At 29.7% G+C, this 16,078-nt stretch overlaps 2 protein-coding genes across 3 annotated transcripts in view; one reads left to right on the forward strand and one right to left on the reverse strand.

The window, feature by feature from the left end:
- LOC135127879 (1-phosphatidylinositol 4,5-bisphosphate phosphodiesterase gamma-1) overlaps positions 1 to 16,078 on the forward strand; it is a 51,096-nt gene that overhangs the window by 17,787 nt on the left and 17,231 nt on the right. For both annotated transcript variants that reach the window (XM_064054544.1, XM_064054543.1), the window contains one exon: positions 7,874 to 8,051. In XM_064054544.1, the coding sequence (XP_063910614.1) occupies positions 7,874 to 8,051 (178 nt within the window). The remainder of the gene's footprint in view (positions 1 to 7,873; positions 8,052 to 16,078) is intronic.
- Positions 8,094 to 15,913, reverse strand: LOC135127881 (uncharacterized). Its single transcript, XM_064054546.1, has 2 exons — positions 15,461 to 15,913; positions 8,094 to 9,411 (listed from the first exon to the last, which is right to left on the reverse strand). The coding sequence occupies exons 1-2, from the start codon at positions 15,485 to 15,487 to the stop codon at positions 8,572 to 8,574; spliced, it is 867 nt and encodes a 288-aa protein (XP_063910616.1). The 5' UTR covers positions 15,488 to 15,913; the 3' UTR covers positions 8,094 to 8,571.

Below are 16,078 nucleotides of genomic sequence, written 5' to 3' on the forward strand. Positions count from 1 at the left end.
ATTGGAGTTTTTTTTTTGTCGGCGCTATTTATGTAAATGAAAATCTTTTCCATGACCCTTAGAATACGAAAAAATAGTCCTCCCATTTCCACCGGATTTTTATTAGACAGATAATCTCCGATTTCTATTTGTGGTTTATGAATCCGTCTTCAGTTTTTATCAGCATCCAAATTTTTGGAAAAAAAAATCAAATTTGTATAACCATATTTTACAATTTAACTGTAAAATTGCAAAATCGAGTGCTTTGAAATCTTGCAAATGTTTTAAGTTGATCAGAAAAATCGTTTTGTCGAATAAATGTTATTTAAATGTTGTGGTTTATGAAGCCGTGTTTAATTTTCACGCTAGCCATCGAGATTTTTAGGGAAAAAAAATAAATATTGTAGATGTAACAATTTTTCAGTTTCTCAATTTTCCGATGTTTCAGTTTTGGGATTTTACGATGTTTTGATTCTTAAATTTTTCGATCTTTCGATCTATCGATTGTTTTAGTTGCGAATTTTCCAAATTTTCAATATTTTTGACATACAGTAGCGTCCGGTTATAATGAACTCAAAAAATGTAACAAAACTAGTTCATTATATCCGAAGTTCACTATTAACGGAAAAATAAAAACTGCGTTTGTTTAAATTCAATTTACTTCAATTCTACGTTGGGAACAATTCAAAAAATATTTCTTGGTTTATAAACTAAAAATAAAAAAAAACATAGCTATTTATGTAATTACATATAACAAGACGTCACATAAACACAAGTCTACTTGACAAAATCAGTTATTTTTGTCTGTACATATCTATTAGAAAAGTGAATGTCACTAATATAGCGTTCGAGGTTGCAAAAGCTGTTCCATATAGGCTCCGGAACAGTGCGCGATTCTAAAAAGTTGCGAGTCTCTGCCATTTTTTGCGCCATTTCATTAAGAGAAGGAACATAAACATCAACATCTTCATCAGACTCATTTTCCTCACCCTCGGCCTCGTCACTTGTTGCCATGACTGATGTCACTGATTCTATAATCTGCTCGTCAGTTAGTCTTTCTGTTACCGTTATGTCGTTATCAATTTCCACATATTCTTCAAAATTAAATTCCCCGATTTTCTCTTGCACTGCAATTTCAATTGCATTATCCACATCTGTGAAAATAAGTCCAGGATCATCTTCATGTTTTTTTAACCATTCTGTTAGGGGAAGCTCATCGTCTGCATCAAATTCAGCACTTTTTTCAGAAAATCCTCCATGCTTGAAACAGTTTGCTATTGTATCTTTGCTAACCTTTTGCCAAGCCATGTGAATAAAATTTACAGCATCTAAAATGCTAACTGAAAATGTTTTTCCGTTGTCCATAGCCTCTATCATCTGCGCGAGTAAAATTTTCCTATAATGGCTCTTTAATGAATGAATTACACCTTGATCCATCGGTTGTAATTTTGAACTCGTATTCGGTGGCATAAAAACTAATTTAATTTGGTTTAGTTTAATCTCAGGGTGAGCTGTACAGTTATCAACTAAAAGTACAATTTTCCTATTTTTTTGTTTTAATTGTTCATCCCATTCAAGCAGTTCATTTGTGAAAATTTCAGAGGTCATCCACGCGTTACGGTTTGATTTGTATTTTACGGGCAATTGTTTATTTTTGAAACATCTAGGATTGGCAGATTTGCCTATAACCAACAATTTCCTTTTTTCTGTTCCAGACATATTGGCAGCTACTAAAACTGTAATCCTCAATTTAGATAACTTTCCTCCAGCACAACTTTCTCCCACAAATTTTAAAGTCTTATCAGGAGTCATTTGATAAAAGAGCCCTGTCTCATCAGCGTTAAAAATGTCTTCACTGTCATAGTTTTTCCGAATATGAGGCCAAACATTAGTTAACCAGTCATTAACAACATTCAAATCTACTGCTGCAGACTCACCCACAATTTTTCCTGTTCGGATATTATGTCTTCTTTTAAAACGTTCAATCCAACTTTTAGAACACTTGAAGTCTTTGTTTTCGATTTTACTACCCATTTCATTAGCTTTTTCTTGTAGAATAATACCACTTACAGGAACGTTTTCTTGTCTTTTTTGTGTAAACCACTTAAGAAGCCCTTGATCCATTTCATGGTGCTTTGATTTTCTCATTTTTTTACACGTAGAATTTCCCTGACCATACGCTGATAAAATGGCTTCTCTTTGCTTCCATATCATAGAAACAGTGGATTTTATCAAGTTCATTTCCTGGCTAACATCGCGTTGTTTAACACCACTTTGTATTTTTTGTATAATATCATACTTGTCCTTTAAGGTTAGAGCTTTACGTTTTTGTTTTTCCATTTCGAACAATGTTATTACACAAGTAAGTACTTATGTAGCGCTACTTCGACACAGTGACCAAGAATCGACTGGCACAGAAAGCAAGTTGGTGGGGAAATGCGTAGCGCGTAAATCAGGGAATCCCCGAAAAGTTCATTATAAACGGAAAACTGCACTTTATTTTGAATAATATTTAGTTCATTTTATCCGAAAGTTCATTACAAGCGGATTCAGTGATTCATTATAACCGAAAAAAAATACATTAGATATATGGAAAAAATTTCGTTACTTGAAATACAGTACACTATAGCCGGAAGTTCATTACAAGCGGGTTCATTATAACCGGACAATACTGTATTTCGATTTCTCAATTTTTCGATTAAATCGGTTTTTCGATTTTTCTATTTCGCGATATCTCGACTTTTCACTGTTTCGATTTTTCAGTTTTTCAATTCTTAGATTTTCAGATTTTTGATTTTTCAGTGTTTTGATTTTTTTAAAACTTGTCAATTTTTCGACTTTTCAGTTTTCAACTTTTTGACGTACATATTTCCAATTTTTCGTCATTTCAGTTAATTAATAATCAGTTAATTGAATTAATTCAGGTTCTCGATTTTTCATTTTTTTTTTATTCAATTTTCCTCCGATTTTTAAATTTTAGATTTTTTAATTATTAAATTTTTCGATTTTTTGATGTTTAGATTTCTCAATTTTTCAATTCTTCAATTTTTCTATATTTTAATTTTTCAATTTTTTAAATTTTTCGACTTTTAGGATTTCGATTTTTCGGTTTTTCAATTTTTCGATTTTTCGACTTCTCGATTTTTTAATTTCTCTATATTTTTGTTTCGAGTCCTCGATGTTTCAGTTTTTGAATTTTCGATTTGTCGGTTTTTTATTTTAAATTTTAGGTTTTTGAATTTTTCGATTTTTGAAGTTTCGATTTCCTCGATTTTTGAATTTTTCACTTCATTGATATGTATATCAATTTTTCGAATTTTTAAAAGTTTTTTGATTTTTTCAAGTTTTCGATTTAAAAATTTTTTCGACTTTTTCATCATTTCAAATTTCTCAATTTTTCATTTTCTGAATTTTTACATTTTTGGATTTTTTCGATGTTTCGAGCACTTTCAATTTTTCAATTTTTTACATTTCTAAATTTTTAATTTATCGATTTCTCATTTTCTCGATTAATCAGTTTTTCGATTTTACTATTTCTCGATATCTCGACTTTTCACTGTTTCGATTTTTCAGTTTTTTAATTCTTCGATTTTCAGATTTTTGTTTTTTCAGTTTTTCAATTTATATATTTTTTTTTATTGTAAATTCTTCAATTTTTCAATTTACAGCTTTTTTGACCTATTTCGATTTCTCAATTTTTTGATTTTTCGACTTCTCAACTTTTTGATTTCTCCATCTTTTTATGTTTGGAGTTTTTGATGTTGCAGTTTTTGAATCTTTCGATTTCTCGGTTTTTCGATTTTGAATTTTAGATTTTTGAATTATTCACTTTCGATTTTTGATGTTTCGATTTCTCGATTTTTCAATTCATTAAATTTTTAGAGTTTTTGATTTCTCGATTTTTCGACCAAGAGTACGATTTTTTGATGTTTCGATTTCTTGATATTTTGATGTTCCGAATTTTTGATAATTCGATTTTTCGATTTTAAACATTTTTCGACTTTTCAATTTTTAGATTTCTCGACTTTTCAATGTTTCGATTTTTCAGTTTTTCAATTCTTAGATTTTCAGGTGTTTGAATTTTCAGTTTTTCGATTTTTAAAGTTTTCAGTTTTTCGACTTATCGATTTATTTTTTTTTTTATTGTAAATTTTTCAAATTTTCGATTTACAACTTTTTTGACCCATTTCGATTTCTCAATTTTTCGATTGTTGGGCTTTTCGATTTCTCCATCTTTTTATGTTTCGAGTTTTCGATGTTTCAGTTTTTGAATTTTCGATTTCTCGGTTTTTTTATTTTAAACTTTAGATTTTTGAATTTTTCAATTTTTCGATTTTTGATGTTTCGATTTCTCGATTTTTGAATTTTTCACTTCATCGATATATCAATTTTTCGAATTTTTAAAAGTTTTTGATTTTTTCAAGTTTTCGACTTAAAAATTTGTTCGACTGTTCGGTTTTTCAAGTTTTTGATTTCTTAATTTTTCATCATTTCAAATTTGGGAATTTTTCATTTTCTGAATTTTTACATTTTTTGGATTTTTTTGGTGTTTCGAGCACTTTCAATTTTTGACATTTTTCAATTTTTAATTTATCGGCTTCTTATTTTCTCGATTAATCAGTTTTTCAATTTTTCTATTTCTTGATATCTCGACTTTTCGCTGTTTCGATTTTTCAGTTTTTCAATTCTTAGATTTTCAGATTTTTGATTTTTTAGTTTTTCGATTTTCAAAGTTTTCGGTTTTTCGACGTTTCGATTTATAGTTTTTTTTTTATTGTAAATTTTTCAAATTTTCAATTTACAACTTTTTTGACCCATTTCGATTTCTCAATTTTTCGATTGTTGGACTTTTCGATTTCTCCATCTTTTTATGTTTCGAGTGTTCGATGTTTCAGTTTTTGATTTTTCGATTTCTCGGTTTTTTGATTTTAAATTTTAGATTTTTGAATTTTTCAATTTTTCGAATTTTGATGTTTCGATTTCTCGATTTTTCAATTCATTAAATTTTTAGAGTTTTTGATTTCTCGATTTTTCAATTTTTTGAATTTTAAAATTTTCGATTTCTCGATTTTTTGATAATCCGGTTTTTCGATTTTAAAAATTTTTCGAGTTATCAATTTTTAGATTTCTCGATATTTCAGGTTTTCGATTTCTCAATTTTCCATCATTTCAATTTTGGGAATTTTTCATTTTCTGAACTTTAAAATTTTTCGATATTTTGGTTTATCGATTGCTCGACTTTCAATTTTTCAATTTTTGACATTTTTAAATTTTCAATTTTTATATTTCTCGATATCTCGACTTTTCAATGGTTCGATTTTTCAGTTTCTCAATTCTTAGATTTTCAGGTTTTTGAGTTTTCAGTTTTTCGATTTTTAAAATTTTTGATTTTGCGATTTATATTTAGGTTTTTTTTTAAGTAAATTTTTCAATTTACAATTTTTTTTTTGACCTATGTATTTCGATTTCTTCATTTTTCGATTTTTCGACTTCTCGACTTTTAGATTTCTTGGTTTTTCGATTTTAAATTTTAGACTTTTGAATTTTTCTCTTTTTCGGTTCTTCCATTTTTCGATATGTATTTTAATTTTTCAATTCTTTAAATTTTTAGATTTTTTGATTTCTCGATTTTTCAAATTTTTAAATTTTTGATCTTTTAGTTTTTCGACCAAGTATACGATTTTCTGTTGTTTCTATTTCTTGATATTTTGATCTTACAATTTCATGATATTTCGGTTTTTCTATTTTAAAAATCTTTCAATTTTTCGATTTAAAAAATTTTTCGGCTTCGATTTTTGATTTTTCAATTTTTAGATTTCTCAATTTTTCATTATCTCAATTTTGGGAATTTTTCTTTTTCCACATTTTTAAATTTTCCGATTTTTTGGTGTATCGATTGCTCGACTTCCAATTTTTCAATTTTTGACGTTTCGAAATTTTCAATTTTTCGATTTCTCAATTTCTCGATTAATCAATTTTTCGATTTTTCTATTTCTCGATATCTCGACTTTTCAAAGTTTTGATTTTTCAGTTTTTCAATTCTCAAATTTTCAGGTTTTATGTTATGTTATGTTATGTGTGTCTTCGGATTTCGGTTTTTCAATTTTTCGATTTTAAAATTTTTGATTTTTCAATTTTTTTTTACAAATTTTTTTTTAGTTTAAGTCTTGAATCTCACAGCTGAAATCGGTCAGTTATCGCTATGACGTTTTACGCAAATTTTGCTCTTTTTTAATAAAATTTAAAATGAAAATCAGGTGTTCTAGAAAATTAAGGTTTTCACTGTTGCTGTTACGTTTTTCTTCTATTTTTACTTCCCGAGAAGAAGCTGGGAGGTATTTTCGTCAATTTGTCATCTTTTTGTGTTAATAATCTGTCGTCTCTCTGACAAATAATATCCGAAACTACTGACCTAATTCTTGTGAAATAATAGGTCTGTTTTAAGAACATCCTCCAGATGATAAAACGTAAACCAATTGCCTAATTATCCCCACTAAAAATTTGATGACGTAATCTTAAAATTTTGCTAAACAAATCCCATTTAAAATGGCAAAATAGTATAATAAATAGTTGGTAAGATGCTAACCAAAATTTGTGTAATCATGAAGTTATGTGTTATGAATTTGCCTTGATTTTATTTTCTGGTATTATAATTTTTATTACTCAATATTTCTCGTAGTAACACTGGTCTTTACGTACATAATACTAACTATACGAAACATGGGGTTAGTAACAGGCGCATTAGCTTAGCATCTGGAGTGTCCAGGGTTCGATCTCCGATATGTCCTTTTTTTCCGTTACACTATAACGGGTTTACCTGTACTTTGGAGTCTATACATGTCTCTTCTTTAAATTATTAGACAGATAATGCCCGAACTTCCTGATTGATTACATTTACCTGGAAATTTTAGATGTACTTGAAGATTATCATGTAGTTGGAGATATCAAAATATTTTTAAATAAAATATGTACAATTTACAATGTGCTACAGTCTTGTCGCAAAGATTACATCAAAAATTTCTTTGAAATTTTGGTTGGATACTAACAAGGATTGCAGTGACAACAAATAAAAATACAATGGTGGTATGATTAATCTTACATTGTACACATCAGAATCGATATACTTATCTCACTAAAAAATGAATGTCATCATTGAAAAATATTAAACACATCTTTATTTAAAATAATGACATTAAGGTGGCATTTGTATAATTAAATTTGCAAATCTTTCAGGACAATATTGTTACTGAAAATATTGACAAATGAGAATAAATAATTACAACAATACATATATCAGAAAGTAACAGGTGCGGCTAAAATTCTTTTTTCGATTTTTTACATAACGCTAGCACCTTGCTTGTCATTTAAGCGTTATTATAGCATTATTTTTCGCACGAATACACTTAATTGTCGTCAGTGGCGTTTATGGTATAATTGATATCGATTCCCTGAAAGACACGGTTGATGGCGTTATCTCAGAATTTTGTTGAGTGAATTTCCTTGAAATGGACACCGCAAGCGTAAATCGTTTTTAACAAAAATAAACATTCGTGATTTTTGGGTTAATTTTATTGGTTTTGGTGCATTAGATTTGACAGGACAAAGAAAAATCAAATCGATCGAGTTATCTCATGATGATTAAACATCAGGCTTGGAATTACTTGGTGGTGATAAGCAGCGTAATAATTATTTGAGCGTAGTTCATTATCGTTAAATAACTTGCATTGTTGAAATACTGTGCTTTCTGATATATTAATTAAATCAGAGTGTATGTATTTATTTTTAAAATATTACAGGAGGTAGATAAAAAAAAATAAATGTCAACAAAATTATTTTTTAACCGAAGAGTTTAATTAAGTTTCTCTAAATTTTGTTTTTTTTTTTTTTGTTTCAGGGCAGACAGAAAAATCAAACATTGTCGAATTAAATTGGAAGGACGATTATACACAATCGGTAACGTTGAATTTGAAAGTCTGGTAGAATTAATTAATTATTATGAAAATCACCCTTTGTACAAACGAGTCAAGCTTAGTTATCCGATTAGTGAAGATGCCGTGAAGAGAATGACAATGGTAAGTTTCAGAAACTTTATTAAAAATGATTTTGAGCTGCATTTGTACATTTAATTGCACGAAACCGACCCCACTAAACTATCAACCTAAAGCCGCGCTTACACGTACAAGTTCCTTACAAGCTCGTCGATTTATTTGTCTGTTTGCATCTGAGGTTGGACTTGAAGGCAAAACTTGTACGTGTGCATAAGGCTTAAGAAGTGGTAAACACAATAATTCATTAAGTAATAATTCTTATACTAACAATAAACCTATAGTACGGGAACATTTGTACGTACACTTGGTGTAATTAATCAGTATAACAAAAAATTTGAAGTATTAAAACATTCAAAATTTTAATGTCAGTTCAAACAAATGTCATTTTTTTTCTAATTAAACACATCTTTTTGTTTTTAACAAACCTATTCCTAATCAGTCTCATCTTCGTTATAATTATTTCGAAATCAAACATGATAATAAAGTAACGCACCAAAAAAAAAATTGGTGACGTCATATGTTACTTTACCATCCATCTATCAATTTACATTCCGTCAACGGACCCACCCTCATACTGATTAGGCACCGCCACCGCCTTAATCACATGAAACGTGGGCACATATGGCACCTGCATGTTAACATTTTCCGGTTGAAGCGGCTTCGGATAATACGCGTATTGATCGATCTCCCACGGTTTCTTCACCCCCGGGTCCTCCGCCGGCACGAACGGCACCGGCACCACGAACTTCAACTGCTGCTGGTACAAGTGCATCTCTTCCGAGGTTGGCGCTTTCTCTGTTGTAGTCGCACCAACCGGTTCAGAGCCTCCAATCGAGTAAAATGACGGAAAAAAATTCCGAAAGTTATACCCGGGGGCCGGCGTCGTGGTCGTCGGGGGCGGGGTAGTGGGCGTGGCGGGAGCAAACTGGCTCGGGATGCTCTTGTGCCAGTAGTAGATGGTGCGGCCGTCGCTCATGATCGTTTTCTGCAGGATGACCGGTTCGAGCTTGATGTATTTGACGGGGGCGGGGCTCGGCTTGGGCGTGGTCGGGGGCGGCTCTTCGCTCGTTATGTAGAAGCCGGAGATGTTGCGGGGCGTGGGCGTGGTCGTGGAGATGAGGCGGGCCAAGTGTTGACACTTGATTTTTAACTCGTCGAATGGAATGGGGTCGCTCTTCTTTTGTTTGTCGTCGGGGGGGTATTTGGTGATGACGGGGTAGTCGATGTGGTGGTTGGAGATGATTTTTTTTATGGTGTCTGTCTGGCGTTGGACGAGGTCGGCGATTGTTTGGTTGTGCGTGACGGAGGTTTCGTTACGGACGAACACTCGGTCGGGTAAGGGGGTGGAGGTGGCGGTGTGTAGGGTGCTTAAAAGCACAAACACCTACAAAGAGGGAGATTATAACGTATTGTTTTAATTATATATTTTTTATTTTTGACAAATATTTTAAATATTTCAAGTGGTATCAGAGAAAAATGCGCAGTTTTTAATAATTTCCTTGACGATGTCATCAAATGTTTGGTGGGGATAAGTATATTAACGAGAATAATTTAATTATTACGTAAACCTAAATTGAAGTTTTTTTTCTTTTTTCTTTTATTATTTAGTGTTTTCTACTAAAGTCTCCAGTAAACAAAAGAATGTTGTCTTGATAACGGCTGACTATTTTTCATTTTAAGCGCTGATTACGTTAATGTAGAATGCAAAATGATAATGAACCTTAAGATTGACTGTAGTAAACACCATGAGTAATGTATTGTTGACAATTACGTCACAGAATAATCAAGAAAGTGTGTTTTCATGTCCACAGCTGGCGCCTGTTTGTGATTTTTTGTCAGGTTGGCAATATATTAAAATTTTATGATGGCATCCCTGATATGTTGGATCTTATTAGATTTTTAATCACACTCACGTCAAAATTGACAACTCTAAACTGACGTGCTAACATTGCTGCCAATAATTCAGAATTTTCAACCCAAAAATCATTAATAGTCACATTAATACTACTGTTGAATTAAGTTGGTATCAAATAAAACTCCTCTAGAGTTTACTTTTACAGTGGTAAGTTGGTAGTAAAAAACTTCAAATTTCATGACAAAAAGGTCAAAATAAAATAAATAAAAACAACGTGTTTTGCAATTTTTCAATTTTTCGAGTTGGCAATTTTTCGATTTTTGAATTTTTAAATTACATCTGTAATTTTTAAATTACAGATGTAATTACACTCAGCGCATGGTCCTCGACATGTCATTAATTATTACAAATAGAAGAAAACTCAAAGACCAAAGTTAAACGGACTATACATATTCTAAAATTATTTTTAGCTATAAAGAGTGTTCTATTTCTAAGGCGTAGCATAGCTTAGTTATTTTTTGGTGAAACACCTTGTATATTTTGACATATTTTGATTGATCCTTTCTTAGGCTTTACACATACCATGCATTACTTTTGAAATTCCGATGCCACGTTGCCTCATTATTCACAAAAAAAAAAACGCAATAGGGTTATTTTTAAAATCTGTTGTACAATATGTTAAAGAAGTATAAATAAAAATACGCGCTTTGTTGTGGCATCAACTAAATCAAATTTTAATACAATTTTCAAATATCCATATTTCAGTTTTTTCAAATGGAACACCTGTATTTTATTACTGCATCTTACTCTATTTCTTGTCCATTTCTCGATTTTTTCATGCATCAGTTTCTCAATGTTTCAATTTTACGATGTCTCGATTGTTCCATTTTTCAACTTTTAGATATTTCAGTTTTGGGATTTTTCAATTTTTCGATTTGTCAATTTTTGCGATTTTTCAATTTTTTGATTCTTCGATTTTTCTATGTTTCAATTGTTCAATTTCTCGTTTTTTTTTTTTTCAATTTTTCTATGTTTCAATTGTTCAATTTCTCGTTTTTTGTTTTTTTTTCAATTTTTTTATTACACAATTTTTCAAGGTTTCTCAATTTTCCGATATTTTAGTTTTACGATGTTTCATTATTTCGAATGCTCGATTTTTTAATTTTTCGGTTTCTCTATTTTCCGATATTTTAATTCTACGATTTCTAAATTCTTCATTTTTTCGATTTTTAAATTTTTCAGTTTTTCCATTCTTCGGTATTTCGATTTTTTGACTTTTCGATTTCTCGATTTTTTCACGTTTAATTTTCCAATGCATGTTTCAATTTTTCGATTTCCCAACTTTTCGATATTTCAGTTTTGGAATTTTTCTCAGTTTTTCGATTTTTCACTATTTGATTCTTCAATTTTTCTGTTTCAATTGTTCAATTTCTGTTTTTTTTTTATTTACCAGTTTTTCAATTTTTTGATTACACAATTTTTCTTCATTTCGGTTTTTTAATTCCTTATATTTTTTCGATTTTTAATTTTTGGGTTCTCAGTTACCCATATTCCAGCTGTATGGTTTTTCTTTTCTAATTTCCGGTAAAATTTTCAGTTTTTCAACTTTTAGATATTTCAGTTTTGGGATTTTTCAATTTTCCGATTTCTCAATTTTTGCGATTTTTCAAATTTTTGATTCTTTAATTTTTTGATCTTTTGATTTTTCGGTTCATCAATTTTTCAATTTTTTCATTTTGCGGTTTCTCAATTTTCCGATATTTTAGTTTTACGTTTTTTCTTTTTTTCGAATTCTCGATCGTGTAATTTTTCGGTTTCCCAATTTTCCGACATTCCAATTGTACGATTTTTCATTTTTTAAATTCTTCATTTTTACGATTTTTCAATTCTTCGATATTTGAATTTTTAGACTTTTCGATTTCTCGATTTTTTCATGCTTCAGTTTCCCAATATTTCAATTTTCTGGTTTCTCAATTTTTCGTTTTTTTAATTTTTTGATTTTTCAGTTTTTCAATTTTTCTTTATTTCGGCTTTTTAATTCATCAATTTTTAGATTTTTGGATTTTTTTATTTTTCGGTTCCGATATTTCAGCTGTACGATTTTTCTTTATTAACTTCTTCATTTCTTCGATTTTCCAACTTTTAGATATTTCAGTTTTGGGATTTTTCAATTTTTCTGTTTCAATTGTTGAGTTCCCCGTTTTTTTAATTTTTCGGTTTTTCAATTTTTTGGTTACTTAATTTTCGGATATTTTAGTTTTAGAAATTCCATTTTTTCGAATGCTCGATTTTTTAATTTTTTGGTTTCTAAATTTTCCGATATTTTAGCTCAACGATTTTTCATTTTTTCGATTTTGAATTTTTCAATTTTTCCATTTTTCGATATTTCGATTTTTTGACTTCGATTTCTTGATCTCTTTAATTTCTTACTTTTCAAATTTTTCAATTTTTCGATATTTCAATTTTGGAATTTTTCAATGTTCCGAATTCTCAATTTCTCGTTTTTTTGATTATCTAGTTTTTCAATTTTTCGATTACGCAATTTTTCTTCATTTCGGGTTTTGATTCTTCAATTTTTCGATTTTTAATTTTTCGGTTTCTCAGTTTCCGATATTTCAGCTGTATGATTTTCCTTTTTTAAATTCTTCGTCTTTTCAATTTTTCAACTTTTAGATATTTCAGTTTTGCGATTTTTCAATTTTTTGTTTCTTTAATTTTTTAGTTTTTCAATTTTTTGATTACTCAATTTTTCTTTATTTCGGTTTTTTGATTCTTCAATTTTTCGCTTTTTCAATTTTTCGGTTCGTCAATTTTCCAATTTTTTCATTTTTCGGTTTCTCAATTTTCCGATATTTCAATTGTACGATTTTTCATTTTTTAAATTCTTCGTTTTTTCAGTTTTTCCATTCTTCCATATTTGGATTTTTCGATTGCTCGATTTTTTCATGTTTCAGTTTCCCAATATTTCAATTTTCCGGTTTCCCAATTTTTCTATGTATCAATTGTCCAATTACTCGTTTTTTTTTGATTTTTCAGTTTTTCAATTTTTGGATTTTTCGATTTTTTAGTTTTTCCGTTTCTCAATTTTCGGCTATTGTAGTTCTACGATTTTTTATTTTTTCGATTTTTCAATTTTTCCATTCTTCGATATTTCGATTTTTTGACTTTTCGATTTCTTGATCTGTTTCATTTTTTACTTTTCCAATTTTTCAATTTCTCGGTATTTTCATGTTTCAGTTTCCCAATACATATTTCAATTTTTCGATTTCCCAACTTTTCGATATTTCAGTTTTGGGATTTTTTAATGTTCCGATTTCACGATTTCAATTTTTCTATGTTTCAATTGTTCAATTTCTCGTTTTTTTGATTTTCCAAATTTTCAATTTTTTGATTACTCAATTTTTCTTTATTTCGGTTTTTTGATTCTTCAATTTTTCGATTTTTTAATTTTTCGGTTTGTCAATTTTCCAATTTTTTCATTTTTCGGTTTCTCAATTTTCCGATATTTCAATTGTACGATTTTTCATTTTTTAAATTCTTCGTTTTTTCAGTTTTTCCATTCTTCCATATTTGGATTTTTCGATTGCTCGATTTTTTCATGTTTCAGTTTCCCAATATTTCAATTTTCCGGTTTCCCAATTTTTCTATGTATCAATTGTCCAATTACTCGTTTTTTTTTTATTTTTCAGTTTTTCAATTTTTGGATTTTTCGATTTTTTAATTTTTCGGTTTCTCAAATTTTTGATATTTCAGCTGTACGATTTTTCTTTATTAACTTCTTCATTTTTTGATTTTTCAACTTTTAGATACATATTTCAGTTTTGGGATTTTTCATTTTTCCGATTTTTCAATTTTTAGATTTCTTAATTTTTGCGATTTTTCAATTTTTCTATGTATCAATTGTTCAATTCATCAATTCCCCGTTTTTTTTATTTTTTAGTTTTTCAATTTTTTGATTACTCAATTTTTTTCCATTTCGGTTTTCTGATTCATTTTTTCGAATTTTTAATTTTTGGATTCGTCACTTTTCCGATTTTTTTTTTGGTTTCTCAATTTTCCGTATTCTTCTAATATGTATGTTGATGTGTCTTAATAAAGTAAAAAATCGGAGAAACAATCAACTTTTAATATAGAAAATACTCAGCAAAAAAGAAAGAGAACAAAAAATAAAATAAGATGCAGGAATAAGGAATAAAATGTTCTTCAGATTTTAGATTTTACCTACTTTTCAATAGTTATTTTATTTTCGAATTTTTCGTTTTTGCAATTTTTAGATATTTTAATTTTTCGTTTTTTCAACAGTGCGATTTTGCAGTTTCTCGTTTTTAAATTTGAAGTTTTTCAATTTTTCGTTTTGATAATAATAATATTGGGTTTACTTTCCAACGGATAGGTCCATATAGGAAAAAATCTGATTAATAAACAAAATAGCAGAAAATACACTATAGCGCACCTAAATACATGTTTCGAATATCAGATATTTAGAACTTTCAGCCTTTATTTTTTAGGTATTTTAATTTTTGATTTTTTCAATTTTTCGAGTTTCCAATTTTAAATTAAATTTATCAAAAATGCGATTTGCTATTTTTCGAGTTTTCTGTTCTAATTTGTGGTTTTTAACTTTCGAATTTTTCAATTTTTCGACATGCAATTTTTAGTTTTTTAAATTTCCCGTTTTTAAGTCATTTTTTCGGGTTTTCACTTTCTCAGTTTTTAATTTTCCGATATTCCAATTTTTGTTTTTTCAAATTTTCGATTGCAATTTTCGAGTTTTCGCTTCTTCGATTTTGCAATTTTTGGTTATATACAGGTGAGTCACTAAGCGAGCGGTCCTCGATATGTCATTAATTATTAAAATAGAAGAAAACGTCAAAGACCAAAGTTGAATGGATTATACTTTAATATTATTTTTAACTATACAGAGTGTTCTGTTTTTAACGAGTAACACAACTTGTTTTTTTTAAATGAATCTGTTCTTAGGCTTTACAGTTTACTTTTGGAATTCCGGTGCGACCTCGCCACCTTATTTCAATTTTCTTGAATTTTTTTGGCAATGGAAGAGTCCACAAAAAAATCGCAGTAGGGTTATTTTTAAAGTCTTTTCGACTTTCCAAATTTTGAATTTTTCATTTCTTCGATTTTGCTATTTTTTGAGTTTACAATTTTTAGTATGTTACGAATATCGTGTACATAGTAAAACTCGAATTTGGCTAATTATCCCCACCAACAATTTGATGACGTCCCCTCAATTTTTTTTAGTAATTGCTATTTAAATTTTTTAAAATAACTTACTCCTATACTTGTAGTTTATGAATCTGCTTTTTTAGCAAACAAAATCTAAGTCAGGTCATCATATTTTATACAAGTATAGAAGCACTCCGTGGGCGTGCCTCAAAAATGTTGAATTACTAATGCGGAGATTACTGGTTCGATTGACTTGTGGGTGACATTTTTTTTATTGGTTAATCAAGCCACAAAATATTAATTTTTTGTTGTTTTTAAAAGTCACCATAAACATCACGAGGACTACACACAAAAAACAAAAACTAAACAAAAAAAAAGCGTATAAAGAACTTACCAGCGTTCGCGAGAAAATCCTATCCATTCTGCAACAAATCACAGATCCCTCTTGATCATTCTGACAGCTGGCACCTCCAACCTGTTGCTTCCAGCACCTTGCACTTGACAATGAAACCGAAAAATCACTGTCTGTGACTCCCTTCGTCGTTTTTGAACCCTCGTTCGTTTGGAATGCAGATCTCCCGTCTCTGTTTCCCCATATCACTTCCGTCTCTCTCGCCTCTGAAGGGTTAATACGAGAAACAGGTCGCCTCCGAACAGGTTCTTTTGATACGCGCTGCGTCCGTCGCCCTTTAATTATCGGATTATTCTAAAAGTAGTTTTCTTCGTGTTGCGTTACGTGAGTCAGTGGGTCGAGGAACTCGGAATGTTTCGTTTTACAGATAATTTTTTCCTTTTTGATTGAGTGGAAGTAAAAAATTCTTTAGTGCTGTCCGAGAGAGATATGGAGACGAGGTGCGTTAATGGTGATGTACGGGGTGGGCCGGTTTGGGTTTTTTTTCGACGGTTTCTCACGGATTTGTTCCGGTTTAGGTGGATTATAAATTATTTATGTTGGCGGGTTATTAAGGCGCTCGCTGTGTTGAATATTTTAATTGTAATGCGGGAAGGGGGT

Source organism: Zophobas morio, unplaced genomic scaffold, assembly GCF_036711695.1.
Source record: "Zophobas morio isolate AGI-343-1 ecotype UQ-CSIRO unplaced genomic scaffold, CSIRO_AGI_Zmor_V1 ptg000012l, whole genome shotgun sequence".
Classification (NCBI taxonomy): domain Eukaryota; kingdom Metazoa; phylum Arthropoda; class Insecta; order Coleoptera; family Tenebrionidae; genus Zophobas; species Zophobas morio.